The sequence below is a fragment of the Onychomys torridus genome, chromosome 3, assembly GCF_903995425.1.
Source record: "Onychomys torridus chromosome 3, mOncTor1.1, whole genome shotgun sequence".
Lineage (NCBI taxonomy): Eukaryota > Metazoa > Chordata > Mammalia > Rodentia > Cricetidae > Onychomys > Onychomys torridus.
The window spans coordinates 128,444,060-128,464,755 of record NC_050445.1 but is presented as its reverse complement, the minus strand read 5'-3'; the positions used below and the strand labels follow the sequence as shown (position 1 = coordinate 128,464,755).

The 20,696-nt window shown below is 38.6% G+C and overlaps 2 pseudogenes and 2 gene segments (V, D, J or C); 1 reads left to right on the top strand and 3 right to left on the bottom strand.

The window, feature by feature from the left end:
- Window positions 1-1,326: 1,326 nt before the first annotated feature.
- LOC118580147 lies at window positions 1,327-1,999 on the bottom strand. The segment is given in 2 exon segments: window positions 1,327-1,748; window positions 1,951-1,999. Coding segments are annotated over 2 exon segments (471 nt in total).
- A 1,525-nt stretch (window positions 2,000-3,524) lies between these two features.
- LOC118580729 lies at window positions 3,525-4,166 on the top strand (annotated as a pseudogene).
- Window positions 4,167-9,573: 5,407 nt separating this feature from the next.
- On the bottom strand, window positions 9,574-10,137 carry LOC118580146 (annotated as a pseudogene).
- An 8,926-nt stretch (window positions 10,138-19,063) lies between these two features.
- LOC118580145 lies at window positions 19,064-19,736 on the bottom strand. The segment is given in 2 exon segments: window positions 19,064-19,485; window positions 19,688-19,736. Coding segments are annotated over 2 exon segments (471 nt in total).
- Between the last annotated feature and the right edge of the window lie 960 nt (window positions 19,737-20,696).

Here is a 20,696-nt window from a genome sequence, read left to right as displayed (position 1 = left end):
ACATCCAGGCTGTGGGATCTGGACCTGTCCTTAGTGCATGACCTGGTTGTTTGGAACCTTGGGCTTACACAGGGACACTGTGCTCAGCCTAGAAGGAGGGGACTGGACCTGCCTGTACTGAATCCACCAGGTTTAAATGAATCCCCTGGGGAGTCTTGGCCATGGAGGAGATGGGAATGGAGGGGAGGGGCTGGAGGGAAGGTGGGGGTGGGGCCAGGAGTGGGGAGGACAGGGGAACCCATGGCTGATGTGTAAAATTAAAACACAAATATAATTTTTAAAAAAAGGGGAAAAAAAGAAAAAAATTAGTTAAAGCTTACTTTGGGATTAGAACATGCCTTCTAAACTCAGGTATGCTTTTTAAAACGTAAAATCTTTGTCTCCTATTAAAAGAGCCACATGTTATGGGACAGAGGAAAACAAAAAAATAAGGGAATATTCCATTGAAACTAATTTCCTAATCTTTTGATTTTCAATTGACACTCTAACACTTTTCTTCAGGTATAATTACTATCTTTCCCTGTGCCATTATGGGCATTCCCCAACAGATAAAGACCGAAATGGTTCTACCTTTACTAGCTCCCAGTTCAAGGTTAAAAAACAAAAGGTAACAGCAGTGAAGGGAAGGGGAAATGGACAAGGTTACTGGATATTGTCAAATATATGATATACTTGAAAGACACTGCTTTTATGGTGTTTGTATGAAATGAATATACATTAATAAAGAAATTTAATGTGAAGCAAGATTGCTCAGAGGGCAAAGACACTTGTCACAAAGCTTGATGTCAGACCTGAGTTTGATCCTCAGAACCAAAATTGATAAAAGAGAATCAAGTCCAAATTTTCCTTTGACCTCAGCCATGGCACTTGTGCATGTATATACATGTACACACATACACACGCATGTACAAAAATTTAATTAATTAAAATGTAATAAAAAGTAAAAGAATTTATGAAAAAGAAAGGGAAAAAACTAAAGAAATGTAGCACAGTAAAGAAGGAAGAAAGTCCTCAAGAAGACAGAAAAAGCAAGAAACATTTCCTAGAGCTCAAAACTGAAATACAGTTTACTATCACTGTCAGTTCAGCCCATAGAGTCTTATGCTGGATTCTTGAACTCCAGAACTATAACAAGATAGAACTCTAATATTTAAGCAACAGAGCTTGTAGTAATGTGTTACAGATGGAATAGAAACATAATACTGGGTTCTTTTTTTACATTTTTGTATAAAGGTTTTTCATACCAAAAGACATAAGAGACATTGAACCTATTATCTTTACTGTACTCTGCAGAATTTTTCATCAATGTTTCAGGCACATAGGCTTTCAGGTAGAAGGGGGAAGTGGAAGTGTGCAGGTCCAGGGCTGTGTGTGGTGCAGGCAGATGGTGAGACTCTCAGAGGAGGTTTTAGTTGGGGGCTGAAGCACTGTGGGAGGAATACCATAATGCTGCTGACAGTAGTAATCTGCCAGGTCTTCAGCCTGGACACTGCTGATGGTGAGAGTGAAATCTGTCCCAGACCCACTGCCTGTGAAGCGGTCAGGGACCCCAGTTTCTTGAGTGGATCCCCAATAGATCAGCAGTTTAGGAACCTGCCCTGGTTTCTGCTGGTACCAGGCTAGGCCATTCCTCTGGAAGATGCTTGAATAAAGACTCTCACTGGACTTGCAGCTGATGGTGACCTTCTCTCCTATTGACACAGCCAGGGAAGATGGAGACTGGGTCATCACAATATCTGCACAGACACCTGCAGTGAGGAATAGACAAGGAAAATACATACAGATACAAACACAGATTATACTATGACAGTTGAAATTTGTCATTTAATGTTCTCATCATATTGTCAGAGTATTGTTATGTGAAAAATACTGCACAATGGTATACTTTATGAATGTCTTATATACATATAAGTGATTATGAAATGATCATATTAGTTTGGAAATTCTCACCAGACACCCAGAGCAGCAGGGACATGAGGACCTGGGTCTGAGAGTCCATCTTGCTCCTCCTGCTGTCTGATGCTGATCAGGTTTCACTGCAAAGGCCTGGTTCATAAATTCTGAGCAGCTGGCCTTGGCTGGAGTGGTCTATGCAAAACAGACAGCAAACACAAAATCAAATGCCTGGGCAGTTTGTGTGAGAGTAGCTGGTGTCAAACAAGAGCCAAAAATACCATCACAGAGAGCATGAGCAGTCACCAAATGGGATCCATCTACAGCTTTCCAAGAGAAATCTACTAGGTACTCTACTAGTAGCTGTGGATTAAAATTGAAGACATATTTAAATCAGGTGACTTTTGCAGAAATGTTAGAAGAGCTATCTCAGATAATAGTACTGAGGAAATGATAAGATATGCTGAAAAAAATCACAACAAAAAAGTAAGAAAACATGCAATAAAAGAAAATAAGGGTTCAGCATGAAACTTAACATGTCTTATTAACAAAAGCAAACCCACAGCCAGGTATTGGGGTGAAGACTGAAAGATCAGAGAAACAGAGCAAGCCACATCCAACCTTACCTTGCAAATTCCTTAGCTGATCTTGTTTCCACAAACTGGAAGCCTCTGGGTCTTCATCCGAATGGATCTCAGCTGGACTGCTGCTAAAAGCCTAAAAGCTTAACCAGGCCTAGTTCCTGGTCCTCACATCTCATATACCTTTCTGCTTCCTGCCATCACTTCTTGGGATTAAAGGCATGTGTCACCATGTGTGACTGTTTCCAGTGTGGCTTTGAACTCACAGAATGCTAGGATTAAAGGTGTGTGTGCCACCATTTTCTGGCCTCTATATCTAGTGGCTGTTCTGTTCTCTGACCCCAGGTAAGTTTATTAGGGTGCACAATATATATTGGGGAACACAATATCACCACATAAGTGTGTAGGGGGAAAGGAGGAAAGGCAGAGAGAGAGAGAGAGAGAGAGAGAGAGAGAGAGAGAGAGAGAGAGAGAGAGAGAGAGAATGAACAGTTCCTCAGACATTTGGGCTTCAGTTTCCTGGATCAACATTGGATAGAAATACAAAGAGAAGCTGAGAATTCACTCTGTGGAAGTCCTGGGGAAAATTAATTTAATTCTGGGATCAGATCAATTTTAATCTCAAAGCAAAGGTAAAACTGCCAAGACTAACAAGTTTCCTCCTCAAACTTTAGGGAACTGAAAGAGGGCTCAAAATTTTAGGAAATAGAAGGGATATAAAGGAAACTTTTTTTTTTTCAAGACGTCATGGCTGTGGCCCAACACTGACAAGAGTGTTTATTCCAGAAATGCATATTCTAGGTAATTTACAAATTAGCAGTATTTGAACTGGGTTAAAATGGTCCTGCTAACAGACTGAACAGATAAAATCTCTCCAGAAGGGAATGCAGCCATCCTAAATCAAACAATAATTTTATGAAGAGCACCTGACAACATCAGAGATTGTTGCCATCCAAAAGGGGGAAATGTTTGCATAAGAATGAAATCAAGTTAAAGCAGCAAGCACAACAAGCCACTTCTGGACAGGTAAAGCCGCACTTACCTGGCTGTAATATGGATACCACCTGCGAAAGTGTAGAGCAGGTTTCTGGCGAAGTGGTGTCAGTGGCCCATGCTCTTTTTCTCCCAGCCGAGTCATATGGCAACGACCCTGATATTGAGATGGCTTGGGCCATTCGAGCAATGCAACATGCCGAAGTCTATTACAAATTGATTTCATCAGTTGACCCACAGTTCCTGAAACTCACCCAAGTAGATGACCAAATCTACTCCGAGTTCCGTGAAATTTTCGAGAAGCTCAGGGTAGATGTATTGGATCCAGAAGAACTCAAATCAGAATCAGCTAAAGAGAAGTGGAGGCCATTCTGCTTAAAATTTGAAGGGATCATAGAAGACTACAACTATGGTACTTTGCTACGACTGGATTGTTCCCAGGGTTACACTGAGGAGAACACCATCTTTGAATGCAATTTTTTGCAATTGAAATTGCTCGGTTCCGGGAAAGCTGTAACAAAGCAGTTTCCATCAGTATTCAGGACAAAGACGGAGAGAAAGGAGCTGACAATAAAGAAGAGGAAGCTGAGAAAGGAGATGATAGTGGAGGAGAAAAAGAGGAAGGAGTCAACAGAGAAAAGTAAAAACTAACCAGGGAGGAGAAAAGGAAAGCCAAGAAACATGTGACTCAGCTGAACCCACGAGGATTAGGTGCTACATGCCCTGACCCTTTCTTTGATTGCCCCTGTGCAAACGGAGGACTGAGAAGGACTTCTTTGTGGCTAGGGAGAGAAGTTGCTCGGGTGTAATAGCTTAAACACAATGAGCAGAGTCTCTCAGTTAACTATTGCTTCATATCCTGTTTTTTGGCTGTAACTGTTGCTGAACTGTTGCTGAAGTAAGACATTTTGTAAACAAACAACAACAACAACAAAAAGAATGAAATCAATAGCAATAACAGAAATCAGAGATCCTGCTTGGATTTTAGATTAGTGAACTTTGAAAGTATATATAAGAAGTAATTTATAAACCCAGTATTATGTGTAGAGTACAAAAACTGAAAAATAAATAAATAAAAACATCATGACAAGAAGTTGAGATTCACATCTGGAATCCCAGAACTGGGTATACAGAAGCAGGAGCATCATGACTTTGAGGCCAGCCTGTGGTACAATTTCTAAGCCAGTCTAATCTATGCATGGAGGTAATCTTTCTAAATGTGTGTTATTAATCAAGTAGTTTCAAAGCAGCTCATGGAATTTGATATACAAAACAAAGTAATTATCTGATGTTAGTATTTTAACATTAAGCCAAGAATACTATTGAAAATTAAATAGACAGTTAAGTAACATGCACTTCTGTTTTATTTTGCATTAATTATATAATTTCATATATCTATTTTTCATGTACAAATTGTTAAATTATTTCTGATAAGGATATTCAGATCTGCTCTGCAAACTGCAAACATGCCAACACAAGAGAGAAAGTTGTATATGGATTAAGGAAGTTCCCAATCTCAAGGTCAAGAATGTGACAGATGAATAACTGCTCACATCAGTGTCTAACAAGTTGTCATGTGCTCTCAATCTTTGCTAAACTTTGTACTTTGCTTTGTGACAGCTGCAGTGAGCTCAGCTTGTGCTTCATGTCATTTACTGCTGCTCAATCAGGTTGGACACATGGAGACTGGGGTCTTACAAATCCAAAGTCTCCTGCACTTAATCATGTGCTTCTCACAGTGTGTAAGGGGGGAGCATGGGGATTAGAAGGACAAAATTCCTGTCTTCTTTTATGTGTAACAGGAAAAGCCAGCAGTCCTTAGTTATTGGTTTTCCCACAAATCAAGTTTCCACACTGTCCTGGTGCATTAGATTCCTTGGGCTGAGATTAAACATGAACTAACTACAAACTTACTGGCTGATAACAACACAGATTAATTTGCTTCCAGCTTTGGATCCAGGAAGTCTGAAGTTGATGACCTTGAGCTCATGGGACTCAGCACCTTCTTCCATGGCCACCACTGTGGATAATGAGGCCCAGGGAAGTCCTATTTCATCCGCAAAATAAGCAAAATGGAGAAAGAGGATGTTGTCAATTATTATGGTGTAAAAGGCATGCAATCTCCACATACAGTACCATAGCCTAAAATGCAACCCTCCCTACTTAGATGATCCAACTGCTATCACATGTTACTTATCTTTGGCACATCATAGAATACTGCCTGAAATGGTGTGAGAGGAAGAACAATAGACCAACAAGTTATAACTGAGTTCTGTACACCTTAGGAAATCAGCTTCATTCAGGCAAAACCTTAATGGTACTTTTAGCTCCACCATCCTCAGTATGGAAATATGAAGCAGAAGAATAAACATTATCCAGTCTCTCCTAAATAAATAGATATGATTGAAGGTAAGGGAAGTTCCAGGGTATCAATAACCTGTGTTTTTCTGAAGTTAGTTAGTGACTTCTACATGATCTTTTGTGGCTTGTGGATTCTCCTCATTTTTGGCTGTGAGATAGAAACCAAAGCAAAAACATAAAAATCACCTCATTTGAATAATGAACTAAAAGGAATTCATGAAAGTGACTACAAATGATGGCCAAACACAACAGAAAGAGCAAGCAGTCTAAGCTGGTGGAGGGACTATACACTGGTACAGCTACTGTGAACATAAGGATGGAGGTCCACAAGAAAACATGGAATTATCATATAATTTAGCTACTCATACACTATGTATATTCCTGAACAAATGTAAATCATCATAAAACAGATGTACTTCCATAACACATGTTTATTACTGCACTATTCACAATAGCACAAATTTTAAATCAACAGTGTCTATCAACAGATGAATGAATAATAAAAAGGTACATATGGCAAAGAAATTTATTCAGCTATATTAAAAATAGAAATCACCACAAACAGGTTGAATTTTTCTCTGAGGCTCAATATGTGGATTTGTTTCAGAAAAGACTCATTGTACATGTGAATACAATACTTATTGCCTCTGTTTGAGGATGGAGTTCAGTTAACTTCTCCTGGTCCAGGCTGATTAGTAGTAGACTTGAAATCCTCTACATCCTTGATGATTTCCTTACTGCCTGTCCCATCATTAACTGTGATAGCCATTGGACAGGGTGGATCAGGCTTCTAATCCCGGTACATGATTGGTTGGTTTAGGACATTTGGGAAGGCAAGGTAATCTTGGGAAACTTAGTGAAACAAAATTTAAAAAACAGTTTGTATATCAACCTCACTAGTGTTACAATGAGATGTTTTTGAGTGCCCAGATGAGAACACAGCCTTGACAACACGCTGTGAGAGCCTGAGGAGGGGACTGAGACATTCCCTGCTCAGATTACAGGTGTTGAGCTCATAAGTCACAGAGTTTGTGATAACTTCTTGTGCAGCACTAGGAAAGTCATACAGTACAACTAACAATCCTCAATATTCAAAGCTCATATTTTGAGCAGATGAGGAATATTTCCTATAAATATTAAATGATTGTATATTCAATCTATTGAACATAAAAAATATGCTTTGAAAACAGTATTGGGGATCTTTATTAAGAAAGCAAGCTGAAAAATTATAAAACACACATGGTGGAAAACACATATTATTTTAAGAAATCTGTTTCATAGCTTCACCTTTTTTACAACACTTCTAAAATCTCATGGTTGAAATTAGTTGTCTTGAGAATACAAGATTGAGGGGGAAAGACACCTTTCAGAGACTGAGCCTCAATGAGCAGCAACCTCAGGAGGTTTGTTATTAAGGAAAGGAGGTTTTTGTTTAGCCCTGGAGCACTGTGGGATGAATCTCCCTACTCTGCTGACAGTAATGGGTTGCAGCATCATCAGCCTCCACAGGATGGATGGTTAGGGTGAAGTCCCTTCCAGAACCACTGCCACTGAACCTGGCAGGGACCCCACATACTAGGTTCAATGCTCTGTCCATGAGGAGACTGGGGGACTGTCCTGGTTTCTGTTGGTATCAGTTTATAGGATTGATGGGAATTGAACCAATATCCCCTGCAAGACCAGGAAAGGCTCTTATCCATTGATTCATCTCTCTAACCTAAACTATTTTTTTTTATCTCATAACAACAGATGTTTCATTGGGATACTTCTCAACAAGAGAAAACAATTGGATTTAATAAGATTGAGAAAAACAATTGTGTCATGCTTCATATGAGAAGGGGAAGTAGGCTCCACTAAGAGGCTTTAATCTAAATGTCATCAGGAGCAGAAGAGACAGTGAGCTGTGAGAATGGGATGAAAAGGAGCCTGGAAACCTAACTTAGAGTGAACAGGCATCACTGAGGTTGAGGCATGTCTCTCTATCTTCTCACTCCAAAGCCAATGCTAAATACACATGAAGCCTTCACAAATGGAGGAACATTTAACCCTGTAACCAGAAACACCTCAGAAGTCACAGTTCCTGTCAGTCAGCATCCAGCTTAGGAGTCTCAGCTTAGTCTGTGGACAGAGTGACAGATATCCTGACAATGTCCCTACTATGACTCCCAGGGAAGATAATGATGCTGGGCTTTGTATCCCTCTGGACACTCAGCATACCATCCATTCCACACAAGAACACAGCTTTTAAGAAAAACCTCAGCTTAGCTGGGAAGTAAGGCTGGTTCATAATCAGCATTTCCCTTCTTTATGGCACCTGAGCTAGAGATACTGACAATGTGAGGGAAAGTAAGACATTTCTGTTTCCTTGTATTTGACAGAAATGTCTCCGACCCTGATATCCTTGAATGCTCTAATTACATTTAAAGAGACAGAATGAAGCTCATTGCTCCCCAATCAAGGACTGCTGTATATGGCAGCTTGACTGTTCCCATGTAGTAAAAAGCCTTGGTCTCTAGACTGTTGTTATGTTTGGTGGTGGAACAAGAATGAATACAGAGCCACTGGGAAGGTTTGAGGTCACTAACCCTTTGCTCATGGGGAAAAGTGTGGCTGTGATCTCCTCTTTCATCACTACAAGATGCTCAGCTTGTCTTCACACATTCCTGTCCTGATGTATTGCCTCACTACACACTCACTCATAACCTTTCTCCCATGAAGAAGAACCTCCAAAACTAAGCCAACATTAAATTCATTATTTCCTTTTCTTCTAGTGATTAAAAGAGTGATACACACAGAGAGCTTCACCTTTTCAACGTAGTTCAAAGCAAGAGGTGCTTAAGTTATTGTACAACAGAACACTGCAACACTCACTTCCATTGATGTTAGTGAGGTTTTCACTATTGCTTTTCAACTCTGAGGGCAATGTCCCTGGGATATTGATGTGGATTGCATTCTTGTATCACACTGTTGCCACAGGCTGCATGGCTTTCTCTATTGGTGAGTGTGGAAGATCTTTCCATCCTCTATCTTCTTCAACTTCATTATTAAACATCTCAGTGACTTCACTATAAGAAGCTTTAACTTCTTTGTTTAAACTGCTTGCTAGATATTTTGTTTTGAAGTTGTTAATGGAATGTATCTATGACTTCTTTCTTAGTAAGTGTGTTACTATTACACAGAAAAGCTACTGATTTTTGTGTGTTTACTTTATATAGTGCTCTTTGTGTATATCCTGCTCTTTGCTGAAAATATTGTCAGGTCTAAGAATTTTCTGGTTGAATTTTCAGTGTCTTTTAAGTATAAGAACATATTGTAATTTGACTTATCCTTTTACTATTTATATTCCTTTTTATTTCTCTCTCTCTTGCCTTTTTTCTGTAACTGAGGTTTGAACATTTCATTGAATAAGAGTGAGAGAGTGGGCATGTACACTTTTCTCATTTCATATTTGTGAAGCAATGCTCAGTTTCTCCCAAATTAGTAAAATTACAATGAAATTTTTATCATTCTTAAGCTTTGTTTCAGTTTTATATTGTTTTGCCTTGTCATTAGTAATTTCTTTCAAGAATCTATCTTTGTTTGGTTGTTATCATTTATTTATTTATTTATTTATTTATTTATTTATTTATTTTTGTTTGTTTTTCGAGAGTGTCTGCCAGCAGTAAAAACAACTTGGCACAGAACTGCCCAGATTTATCCCTCTCTTCTCCATCTCTTATGCTGCTACCAGGCCCTGGTCTCTGTATCAGTAGCACAGTTGCAGGGATGGGGACCTAGGTCTATGCTTCTTGAATTGGCAACTACACAGCTCCCTTAGCTCTCTGGAGATATTTCACGTGCATGAAGTTGCAGAAGCCACCCTTGTGCACTCTCCCATTTCAAACTGGAATTTTGTTTTTAGGCTTTTCTGCAATTAGACACCTAGGACACCTGTGTGTGAATTGGCTGCCTATTAAACCAAGGTTTATTCAACTCCTTCACAACCTTATAAACATTCTCTTCAAGGAGAAACTTGACATACACATTCCCTACCAGGTGGGCTCCCAGGTTGTTGCAGACACTCATCTGTGCAATATGTTGGTTCCACATCAGCAAAGATTTCTTCAAAGAACCCTTCAACAGTGCTCCTGTGTCTCCATTTCCTTCACAGAACAGTGTGAGCCATCAGTTGTCTGTGCTCTGTTTGATGTTTTCAATAAAAATGATCTGGCTAAAGGGCAGTTTATTGTGCAACCAAAAAACATCTATCTCCATAATGACATGCTCCAATATTAAAAGAAACTGAAAATTTGATTTTGTTTGTCTCCATGTTGACAATAGAAACCAATATTCTGCCTTCTTCCATTCAGGGCTGCCCATGCCACCAACTGTGCCCTATATTCCATAACTATATTTAGGAATGATCCTTTGACTCCTAGTTTATTCAGGGATTTTTATCCTGAGTTTAAATGAATTTTCTGCACTAATCAAGATAATGACAAGATTTCGGCTTCTTAAGCACTTTGTGCTGATTGCAGGTAGTATTTTTGGGTTTCAGCCAATCGTCCATCCCTGAATAGAAACCAACTTGCCTCTTCATGTGTTCTTAGATTTCAATTGCGAGAATTATGGGGTCCTTATGTTAATCAGGGAAACTGATCTCTCCTCTCTGGTTTGTTCCCCTTTATCTTTATTTTGTCATCTGGGTAATGCTGGCTTCATACAAAGAGTATAATGATGTTCTTTCCTTTTCTAATGCATGGAACAATTCTAGGAGTATTAATTTCAGCTCTTCATTAAAGGTCTGTCAGGATTCTGCAAAGCATCCATGAGTCCTTTGCTTCAGTTATTTTTAAATAACTTTGAAATATTGTACAAGAAAAAAATTAGAAACAATAATGCTTTTTTACTTCCCTCTTTGAAATAAAATACATTACAAAATGTTGGCATTGAGACAATAATTACACTTCTTGTATTGAACAAGTGCTTTGTTCATGAGTTCACTAAGATGTATTCACCTCTCCCTTATAAAAAGTTCTACATGGCAAGTATTACCTTTGAATTGCATAATATATTCCAAATCAAAATGTACCATTAATGTAAAATATATTCTAAAAACTTACACACAGTGTCTTTTTACATTTTAAAGTAGCTAAAAATTAAAATTTACTATGCAGCTTTTATCATGCTGCCTGGTGCTAAGAGGACCAGGTATCCTCATGTCACCTGCCTCTTCCATGTGGTTGACCAGGAGCACCCATTAAAGATACCAAGACACCAAGACTTCTCAGATATCTCCCTCTCCAGAAAGGGGATCTATAAGACAGACTATGAGACCACTTGAAATCAAACAGGCCATAGCTTCAATTTATCACTATCTCAAATGTTTATCTACTTTAAAAATGGGATTGTAAAATAATCTAGCTATTTTATGCATATTTTTATTTTTATATTAAGCATAATATTCCTTTTTGAACCAAAAATGTAAAATTTCTTATATGATTTATAACTCTGGAGCTGCCAAAATTAGGACTATTGTTTTTTAGACCTGGCCTACATTAAGGGATATATTTACCTATACCATTACCTGTCACTTTATATCAGGTCCAAAAAGCCCAAGAGAACTTTCTGTATCCTTGTACAGAAATTACAACAGACATTACAATTACTGATGATACTCTATAACTCAGCTGACAGTTGATGAGATTGTTTGCACCGTGAGGCCCACATTCTTCTATCTATTCATGAAAAAGAGCTGATTTTCTGACATACAGAAAATAGAAAGCACACATCTAATCTATAAAATGTGGCTGAGGATGACAAATTCTCTTTTTCCACTGTAGCCTAGGAGAGAGCCATTTTGCAGTAAACTTTGCAAATCATGGTCATGGGACATTATGGAGCTTTCTCATAAGTCATCTCAAACATGATTAGTTAATAGTTTTTGGTAAAATACACCATCATGTATGTTCTTTTTCCTGTATGTTGAGGGCAATTAGTTCCAATATGTTATTCTGATGGTATTTGCCTATGGCTTAAGTGGATCCTTATTTTTCAAAAACTGTCCCACAGTGGCACATTTCCATCTATTTTCCAACAAGGTCACACCATTGAGAGATCCAACTAAAAATGTTTCTGTATTTATCTGCAAAAGCAACTGGCACATCTAACCTCTGCTGATGCTGCTCCCACAGAATATATCTAGCATGAAGTCTAATTTTGTGCAGAACTTATCCAGCTCCTGCTTCTTTAGCTGTGCAAGTCTCTTCCATTTCTCAACTCCCTTGTTGTGCTCAGTTTCTACTACTTGGTATGTTTGCTGTATCATCTGCTGGAGTTTCTGCTCTCCCTGCTTATGTTCCATCTCCACCTGCCTGATCACCCTTTCTAAACTCATGAAATGTTTCATCTCTGGTGTATGGTTTTCATTATCTTCCTTCAATATTCCCAAGAGTTTTGGGACCTGTCATTTAGGATTTCTTCTCAAACTTGAGGAATGCATGATTCTTGTTAACTTTGCAAATCATTAACTTGTCCTTGGAAATAATTTATAAGTACTTCTTGAGTTGTGAATTTGTGATTCAGTTTGGCTACTTTGGAAGGGGAATTTTCTAAGGCTTTTTCTCTCTGATAAGATGCTTTGAAGGGGCTCAATATATGTGGCAGTGTTGTCCTTGACCCTTTCATGGAGTTTTCAAATTGCTGTGTTGATACTTCAGATTCCACCCTAAGCTTATTTCTCTATGAAATCAATCTGTCTAGACCATTTTGCAATTGGTAGTGTTCTCATAAAAACTCTGAAATATAGGAATTAATAAAAGTATGTACAGTTTGGCTTGTAGGGTTCCAGGGAGTTTTCATTTTCTCTATTTGGGTGGAAAACTTCTTTCTTCAGCCTTTTGGCAGAAGTGTCCTCTCTGATCCTGGGGCTCTACCTAGGCACCATCATTCTTCTCTTCTTCTGCAGACTCTCAACAGTCTTCAACAGGTCTTTTATCTCTCTCCCTTTTTCTCCCAGATCTTACCTGAGTCTTTTCAGCTGTGCTTTAGCATGTGCCTGCTCTACCTGGAATTCTATAGACTGGAGTTTCTGATCCTCCTTGTCATTCTTCTTGTGATCTAACAGCATTTGCATGGTTAAGACCATCTATTTCAGCTTCCATCTTCTTTACAGTGATATAATGGACATTCTTTATATCATCAAGTTCTCTCTTAAGTGCTTTTGATAGACATTTTATGAGTGTTTCAACAGTGTTGCTTGCTATGGTTCTGTTGGAATTACTGATAATCTTCCAATATAATTTTATAACAATTGTGTGTAGAAATATATCTATTTTTCTAGATTTTCCAGTTTGTAGGAAAAGTATAAGATTTCTCAATACTCTTTAGTGATCATCTTATGTGAATCTGTTGCAAGCCTCTCTCTTCTGTCTCTGATTTTATTAATTTAGATGTCTTTCTTTTTCTCTAGGCTAGTTTACATGCTATTTTCCAACCATTTATCCAAAAAACAAACTCTTTGAATTATTTTATGTATTGTTATTTTAATCTCCACTTCATTTCTTTCTGCCATAATTTTGTCACCTCTTACTACTGACTGCCTCTGAACTTGATTTGATCATTTCCTTAGACCCTGAGGCTCATCTTTAGGTGCTTATTTGAGATCTCTCTGAATTTGTTCATTTACTTGAGGTCTTTCTGGTTTTAATGTAGGCATGCAAAGTAGTGAACTTTCCTCCAGGCATCACATAGCTGCCTCCCAAAGATGTAGGGAAGCAGTGCTGTCATTTTCCTTTGATCTAGGGATTGTTTTTCTCCCTGACTTCTTCAGTAAATCAATGGTAATTTAGGAGGCTACTGTCCACTCTCCAATGAATTATTTAGTCCCTGTAATTTCTCTCTGTACCGATTTCTAGTTTCATTTAGATTCTCTTACTTTCTTAAGACTTAGATTGCAACTTAAAAATGAAGTCTATTTTTTAGAAGGTTGGTGGTATGCTAAGAATGATAGATAATATATTTGCATACATGATAACTGGGATATATTTTAGATGTCATGGTGGCCATTCATTTCTCATGCAGTTTAATTCTAAAGCTTTGCTGGTGGTTTTAATTATGAATCTGAAGAAGAGGACAGTTTGCTGAAATTAACCCCTGCTATTATATAGCAGGACAAATCTGACCTTCAGTGTCCATTCTATCTGTGGGACCCCCTTTTTCCTTGCAGTTCATTGGCCATCAGTCTGAAAGGACAAAGGGACAGAAACAGCAACAGAGATTTAGGTGGCCTACAAAATTGTATTTTAAATTGAGGGAGAAATAAGGACATTACAAGATAATCACAACTAAGACATTTTGTGACCATGAAGACAGCACTGCTGAAGATACTATAAAAATACTATGCACACAGAAAAAAGAATGATTATCTCAATCATGAGAATACAGACAAATGTTCATGTCATGAGAGGAATAAATGAACAATGGCCTTCTGGGAAGCATCTTCAGTGAGGCAGCTCTGCTTTATTCCAGAGTGAGGGGAGATGTAAAGGATGAGACTGTGGCTAAGACATCACCTAATTTTCATATCCTATCATAAAGCTCCTAGTGTAAGTCTTGGTTATCATCTGTGGAAGAATAGTCCTGTCAAAAGCTCCTTGTACAATGTCTAATTACCATATAGGCAACAGGCAGAAAACTTCTGCAGGGAACTGTGTCAAGGGTCATGCTAGAGATAAGTCAGGCATCCAAGCCAAGAAACAGTCTTCAAATAAAATCATGTAGAGAACAGGGTGCCTTCCACCAGAGAGGGGCTTGGGGGAAGGAAGTCTGCCATGTTACCAAGCTCAGAGAGGGCTGTCTGGCCATGGTAGACTGCAACCTCTGACCAGTAGGGCCTCCCAGCATCTATCCAGCTTTGTTTTATAAAACTGGAGCCCCAAAATTGATGTGTATACATTTTAAATGGTTATATACTTTGGGTGACTCATTTCCTTTATGGTTTTCTTTATCTATTTGATTCAGCCTTGATCAGATTCTAATGTAAAAGGTAACAGCAGAGCTGTGCCAGCTTAGTTTTGGGTCCCCATTTTCTTGGTAGATACACATCCACCATTTGACTCTCAGCACGTGTGTGTCATTACCAGTTAGGTGTGTTCCTTGGAAAAACAGACAGTTGGGTGAAGTTTGTAACATAGTCCAACAATATGTGTTGGGGTCACATAGATTATTAATTAATATTCAGTAATTTCTGTAATTTGGGGGGAGGCTCTTGGTGTATTATATTGTGGTTTATTTCCTTTTCCCAACCGCTCAATATTTTAGCATTTCTGGCTTATAGCATAGGACATACCAATACCTCCTTTCCTGATGGCCATTGTTCATTTATTCCTCTCATGACATGAACATTTGTCTGTATTCTCATGAATGAGATAGTCATTCTTTTTTCTGTGTGCATAGTATTTTTATAGTATCTTCAGCAGTGCTGTCTTCATGGTCACAAAATGTCTTAGTTTGTGATTGTCTTGTAATGTCCTTATTTCTCCCTCAATTTAAAATACAATTTTGCTGGACATAGCTAACTTATTACAATTACCTACCATCAGAGTCTGAAATATATTATTTCATGCGTTTACAGTCTTTAAGGTTTTGGATTGGAGTTTATCTGTCTTTCTGATATGGTTGCCTTTGGAATTGACTTGGCATTTTTTTTCATTATCCTTTTTGATGTTGATTCTTTACTTTGTGGTTTTTGTTTGTTTGTTTGTTTGTTTGTTTTACATAATAGTGACAATCTATGACCTAGAGAGGTTCTTCTCTGGTGATATTGTTTTGGAGAACTAAATGCCTTTTTGTATTTGCCAAATTTTTATAAATATAAATTTTTCTGTTCTCCTTTAATTCAGTATGTTCCCTATATCTTTAGTTTTTTATCTCAGCTCTTCTATATTTTATAATTCTTGGTATTGGTCTCTTCATTGCATGCTAGAATTCTTTGACATTATAATTATGATAATTTTTAACCAATGATATTTCAATGCTATGTTTCTTCAATTTCTGCCCTGGTCCAGGATAGTCTTTCTTCCACTTTACTGAGCCTTATGGTTATTTCTCTGTTCTGTGAGAAAGGAAATGAACCAGCTCAGGATCCTCGAGACCAGTTTCTCAGCACAAAGGAGATTTATTTGTGCCAGATGGAGAGAGAGCAGGGAATAGCAGAAAAAGACAGGGGATAGAGGATGAGGGAGAAAGGGAATGTAATGAGAAAGGGGGGCAGGGGTATTGGTCCTGGAAGGAAAAAGAACTGCCTCTGTATAGAGAGACAGGCATAACACATAGGAAAATGATAGTCTATAAAGGTAGAAACCCAGTGTTAGGATAAGGTGCTTAATCTTCATGGACATATTAATTAGGTGAGCTAATGGGGGCTTTTGATTGCTGAATTTTGATACTTTGACAGCTGAACCTTGGTGGTCAGCCTCAGGAGGAGGGATTGGCCAAATAAGTATATAAACCTTGGCGGCTAGCTTCAGGAAAGTAATCTAATGGTTTTTATCAAGGCAGAGGAAACTGGGGAGAAGGAGAAGGCCTGCCAGAGTCATATGCTCAAATGGGCTAGTGTCCCTTCACTGAATGTTGTTTTGATACTATGAAATTTTAATTTAACATTTCAATTATGGTTTTTCCATTATTCAATTATTCTGCCATGTTGCTGATAATTTTGTTTGTTATGTTTATGATTGCACATATATCACTAGCCTTCCTCCCTACATCATTGACTGAATGAATTTTTTGTTTGAATCTTTTGTGGCAATTCATAATTTTATGAGCATGTTTTTGACATCTTAAGCCAACATTTTACCTATTCAGACCTTTGAGTTGAATCCTTGAGTGAATTATTATACTTTTGGGGCATCAGTTTTTACTTCATTTTTAATGATTTTCTGTCTCTTGGTGTGGTTCATATCTGTTGGCTTAATTAATTTTTTTCTTTATTTGAGGCTTTTCTAAACTTAGCAACCTCCACTCAAGTGTTCACTGCCCAAAATCACTCAGAGAACCATTCAGCTTTAAGGAACTGGGAGATCTCTTGCAATTTTATGTAGTCTGCAACATACTTGTTCCCTGCAATATTTCCAACATAAGTGTTCAATATATTTTCTAATGAGACTATGGGCATCATTAGTTATAATATGGTTTGCAGAGAAACACAAAATATTCCCCTCAAAAACGAATCTCTACTAATTGACATAAGATGTAAAGACTGGAAGGGAGCATCTGCTGACAGAAAGTTATATCCACCATTAGAGTGAAGGCAGGGATCTCAGCTCCACAGTTGGAAATCAGATGCATAGACTTCTGAAGGAGATGTGGCCCCAGAAACAAAGGCAACAAATATCACAATTTCTCTCGTTTGCAGGTCCTAAGTATCTATATTTTGTATGAGTGCATGAGTATGTATGTATATATACATATATATGACTGTGTGTGAACACATTGTTCATGTATGTGTATGTATGTGGATATGTGTATATCTATTGCATATATGTGCATAAGTGTGTTTGTGGGTTGTGTGAGTGTGTGTGGCAGGATATGCAGGCATGGGTGAGTGTATATGTATGAGAGGGAGATAAAAGTAGAAGAGGGACAAAGGGAAGAAAAGACAGCAGTAAAGGGAAGGGGAAACACAGAAGGTTAGGGAATATGGTCAAAATAAATGATATACTAGAAAAACATTGCTTTTAAGAAAATTGTGTTCAATGAATTTACATCAGTAAAAGATTATAAGGGGCAGCTTTGGTGATATTTTATTTGTACTGAAATGTGATTTTATTTGTATGTTAATAAAGTTGCCTTGGGGTCAGAGCAAGCCATAGCAGAAGCTGGGCGGTGGTGGTGCACGCCTTTAATCCCAGCACTTGGGAGGCAGAGCTAGGCAGGATCTCTGTGTGTTCAAGGATACAACCAGCATAGCGACACACGCCTTTAATCTCAATACCAACCATAGAAGACCTGGAGGTATGTATAGACAGGCAGTGATGAGGAGGTCATGTGGTTGGGTTTACAACCAATGAGAAGGCAGAACTGAGAGGCTATAAAAAAGACAGGACACAGGAAGTAGGTTTCTTGCAGAGAGGAAAGACAGCAGCAGCAGTGAAGGATAAGGTTTTCAGCTCTCAGCTTTGCTCTGACCTCTTGGCTATTCACTCTGTATTTGGCTCTGTGTTTCTTATTTAACAAGATGGTTACATCTACAGGAAGCAAGATGGACTAGATGGCAAAGACACTTGCTACCAAGCTTGATGACAAACCTGAATTTGATCCCTAGAACCCAAATGACAAAGAGACAATCAAGTCCAAATGTCCTCTGACCTCCACAACTATGCCATGTCACATGTGCACCTAGAAACATGCACATGCATACACACACATAAATGCACATTTACATAGACACAGAAAATGGGTACTTAATGAACTAAAATGTAATAAAAAGTAAAAGAATTTATAGAAAAGAAAGGAAAAATCAGAAGAAGCAGGCTCCAGGAAAGAATTAGGAAAGCACTCCAGAATTAGAAAAAATAGGAAACACTCTTTCCACAGCCTCCACACAGAAATACAGTTTGTCATCATCATCACTTCAGTCCATAGACTCTTGTGATGGACACCAGAACTATAAAAAGATAAATCCCTCGTATTCAAGCACAGAGTTTGTGCTAATGTGTTACAGAAGGGATAGAAAGATTGCTGTGTATGTCACTCTGTATGCTGTGAATGTGTTGCTCTGCTTGGTTAATAAATAAAAAAACTGATTGGCCAGTAGCCAGGCAGGAAAAACAGACAAGGAGAATTCTGGGAAGAGGAAGGCTGAGTCAAGAGATGCTGCCAGTTGCCGCCAGGAGAAGCAAGATGTATAGGCAGAACTGGGAAAAGGTACCAAGCCATGTGGCTAAACATACACAAGATATATGGGTTATTTTAAATGTAAGAGCTAATCAGTGGTATGCCTGAGCTAATGGCCAAACAGTTTAATTAATATAAGCCTCTGTGTGTTTACTTGGGGGACGCTAGTGGGAGAGATTTGTCCCAACTGCCAGCAGGCCAGGACACAGAAAAACTTCAGCTACAAAAGATAATACTGAGTTCTCCTTTGTATTATCATAAAAAAGTTTTTCATACCAAAAGACATAAGAGACATTGAACCCATTATATTTTGCTGGGCTCTACAAACTTTTACGTCAGTGCTTCAGGCACAGCAGCTCTCAGGCAGAAGGGGGGAAGTGAAAGTGTGCATGTCCAGGGCTATGTGTGGTGCAGGCAGCTGGAGAGACTCTCAGAGAAGATTTTGTTGGCAGCTGAAGCACTGTGGGAGGAGGATCATAATCCTGCATACAGTAGTAATCTGCCAGGTCTTCAGCCTGGACACTACTGATGGTGAGAGTGAAGTCTGTTCCAGATCCACTGCCTATGAAGCGATCAGGGACTCCAGAGTCCCGAGTGGATGCCCAGTAGACTAGCAGTTTAGGAGATTGCCCTGGTTTCTGCTGGTACCAGTTCAAGTAGCTCTTCTGGTTTTCACTGTATAAAAGACTCTGACTGGACTTGCAGCTGATGGTGACCTTCTCTCCTACTGACACAGCCAGGGAAGATGGAGACTGGGTCATTATGATATCTGCACAGGCACCTGCAATAGGAATGCATAATGAAAATGCATAATATGCAAACAGAGAATATAGTAACAGTTGAAATTTGTCATTTAATATCCTTGTAATGTCATATTGTCAAAGTATTATTGTGTAAGAACTATTATGTCCTAGCACACATTGTAAATTTTTTATATACAAAGAAATGAGTCTAAAAAGAATATAATACTTTTGAATTCTCACCAGACACCCAGAGCAGCAGGAACATGAGGACCTGGGTCTGTGACTCCATCTTGCTCCCCCTGCTGTCTGATACTACTCAGTTCTCATGGTAAAGGTCTGGTTTATAAATTCTGAGCAGCTGGGCTGGACTGTGGAGGCCCATGCAAAGCAGCCAGCAAATACAAAATCAAATGCATGGGCACTGTGTGTAAGAGTGGCTGGTGTCAATCAACAGGCAAATATACCACCATAGAGAGCATGATCATTCTCTGATAGATATTGACTTAAAGCTCTCCAACAGAAATCTATAATGTGCTCTAATAGCAGGTGTAGGTTAGAATCCAATGCACAATGTTTTCAGGTGACTTTTGCAGAAACATTAGGAGAACTATCTCATATTGGAGAACTATCTCATATTGGCATTCCTACAGAAATGTTATGTTCAAAAAATTTACAACAACAAATTAGGTAACATAGATTTGAAACTATGCAATAAAAGAAAGGAAAAATGGAAAGCAGAAAAGAGGAAAGCCAAAAAGCGAGAGAACTAATGATCTTTATTTTTGTTTTCCCCCATCTCCACAGCAACCCTTACAGTAAGGACAATGAACAGTGCCTCAGACATTTGGACTCCAGTTTCTGCGCCAAACATGGAAGAGAGACACAAAGAGAAGCCCATAACTGTTTTTTGGAGCTCCTGGGGACATTAAACCTGAGATCAGGGGAACTTTAATCTTGAAGTAAGGTAAACCCAACAGAAACTAACATGTATCCTCCCTACAATTTCAGGAAACAGAAAGAGGGCTCTCCCTTGTGGGGATGGAGAGGAATGAAAGAAACAAGATTTCTCCAAGAAGTCGTGGAAGACCAACACTGCCAAGAGTATTTATTCCAAAAATGCATATTCTAGGATAAGTTAGAAATTAGTGGTATTGAAATTGGGTTAAGATGGTCTTTCTGACAAAGTGAACAGGGAAAAACACCTTCCCAGAAGAGAACTCTACCTTCTTAAGTCAAGTAACAATTTTAC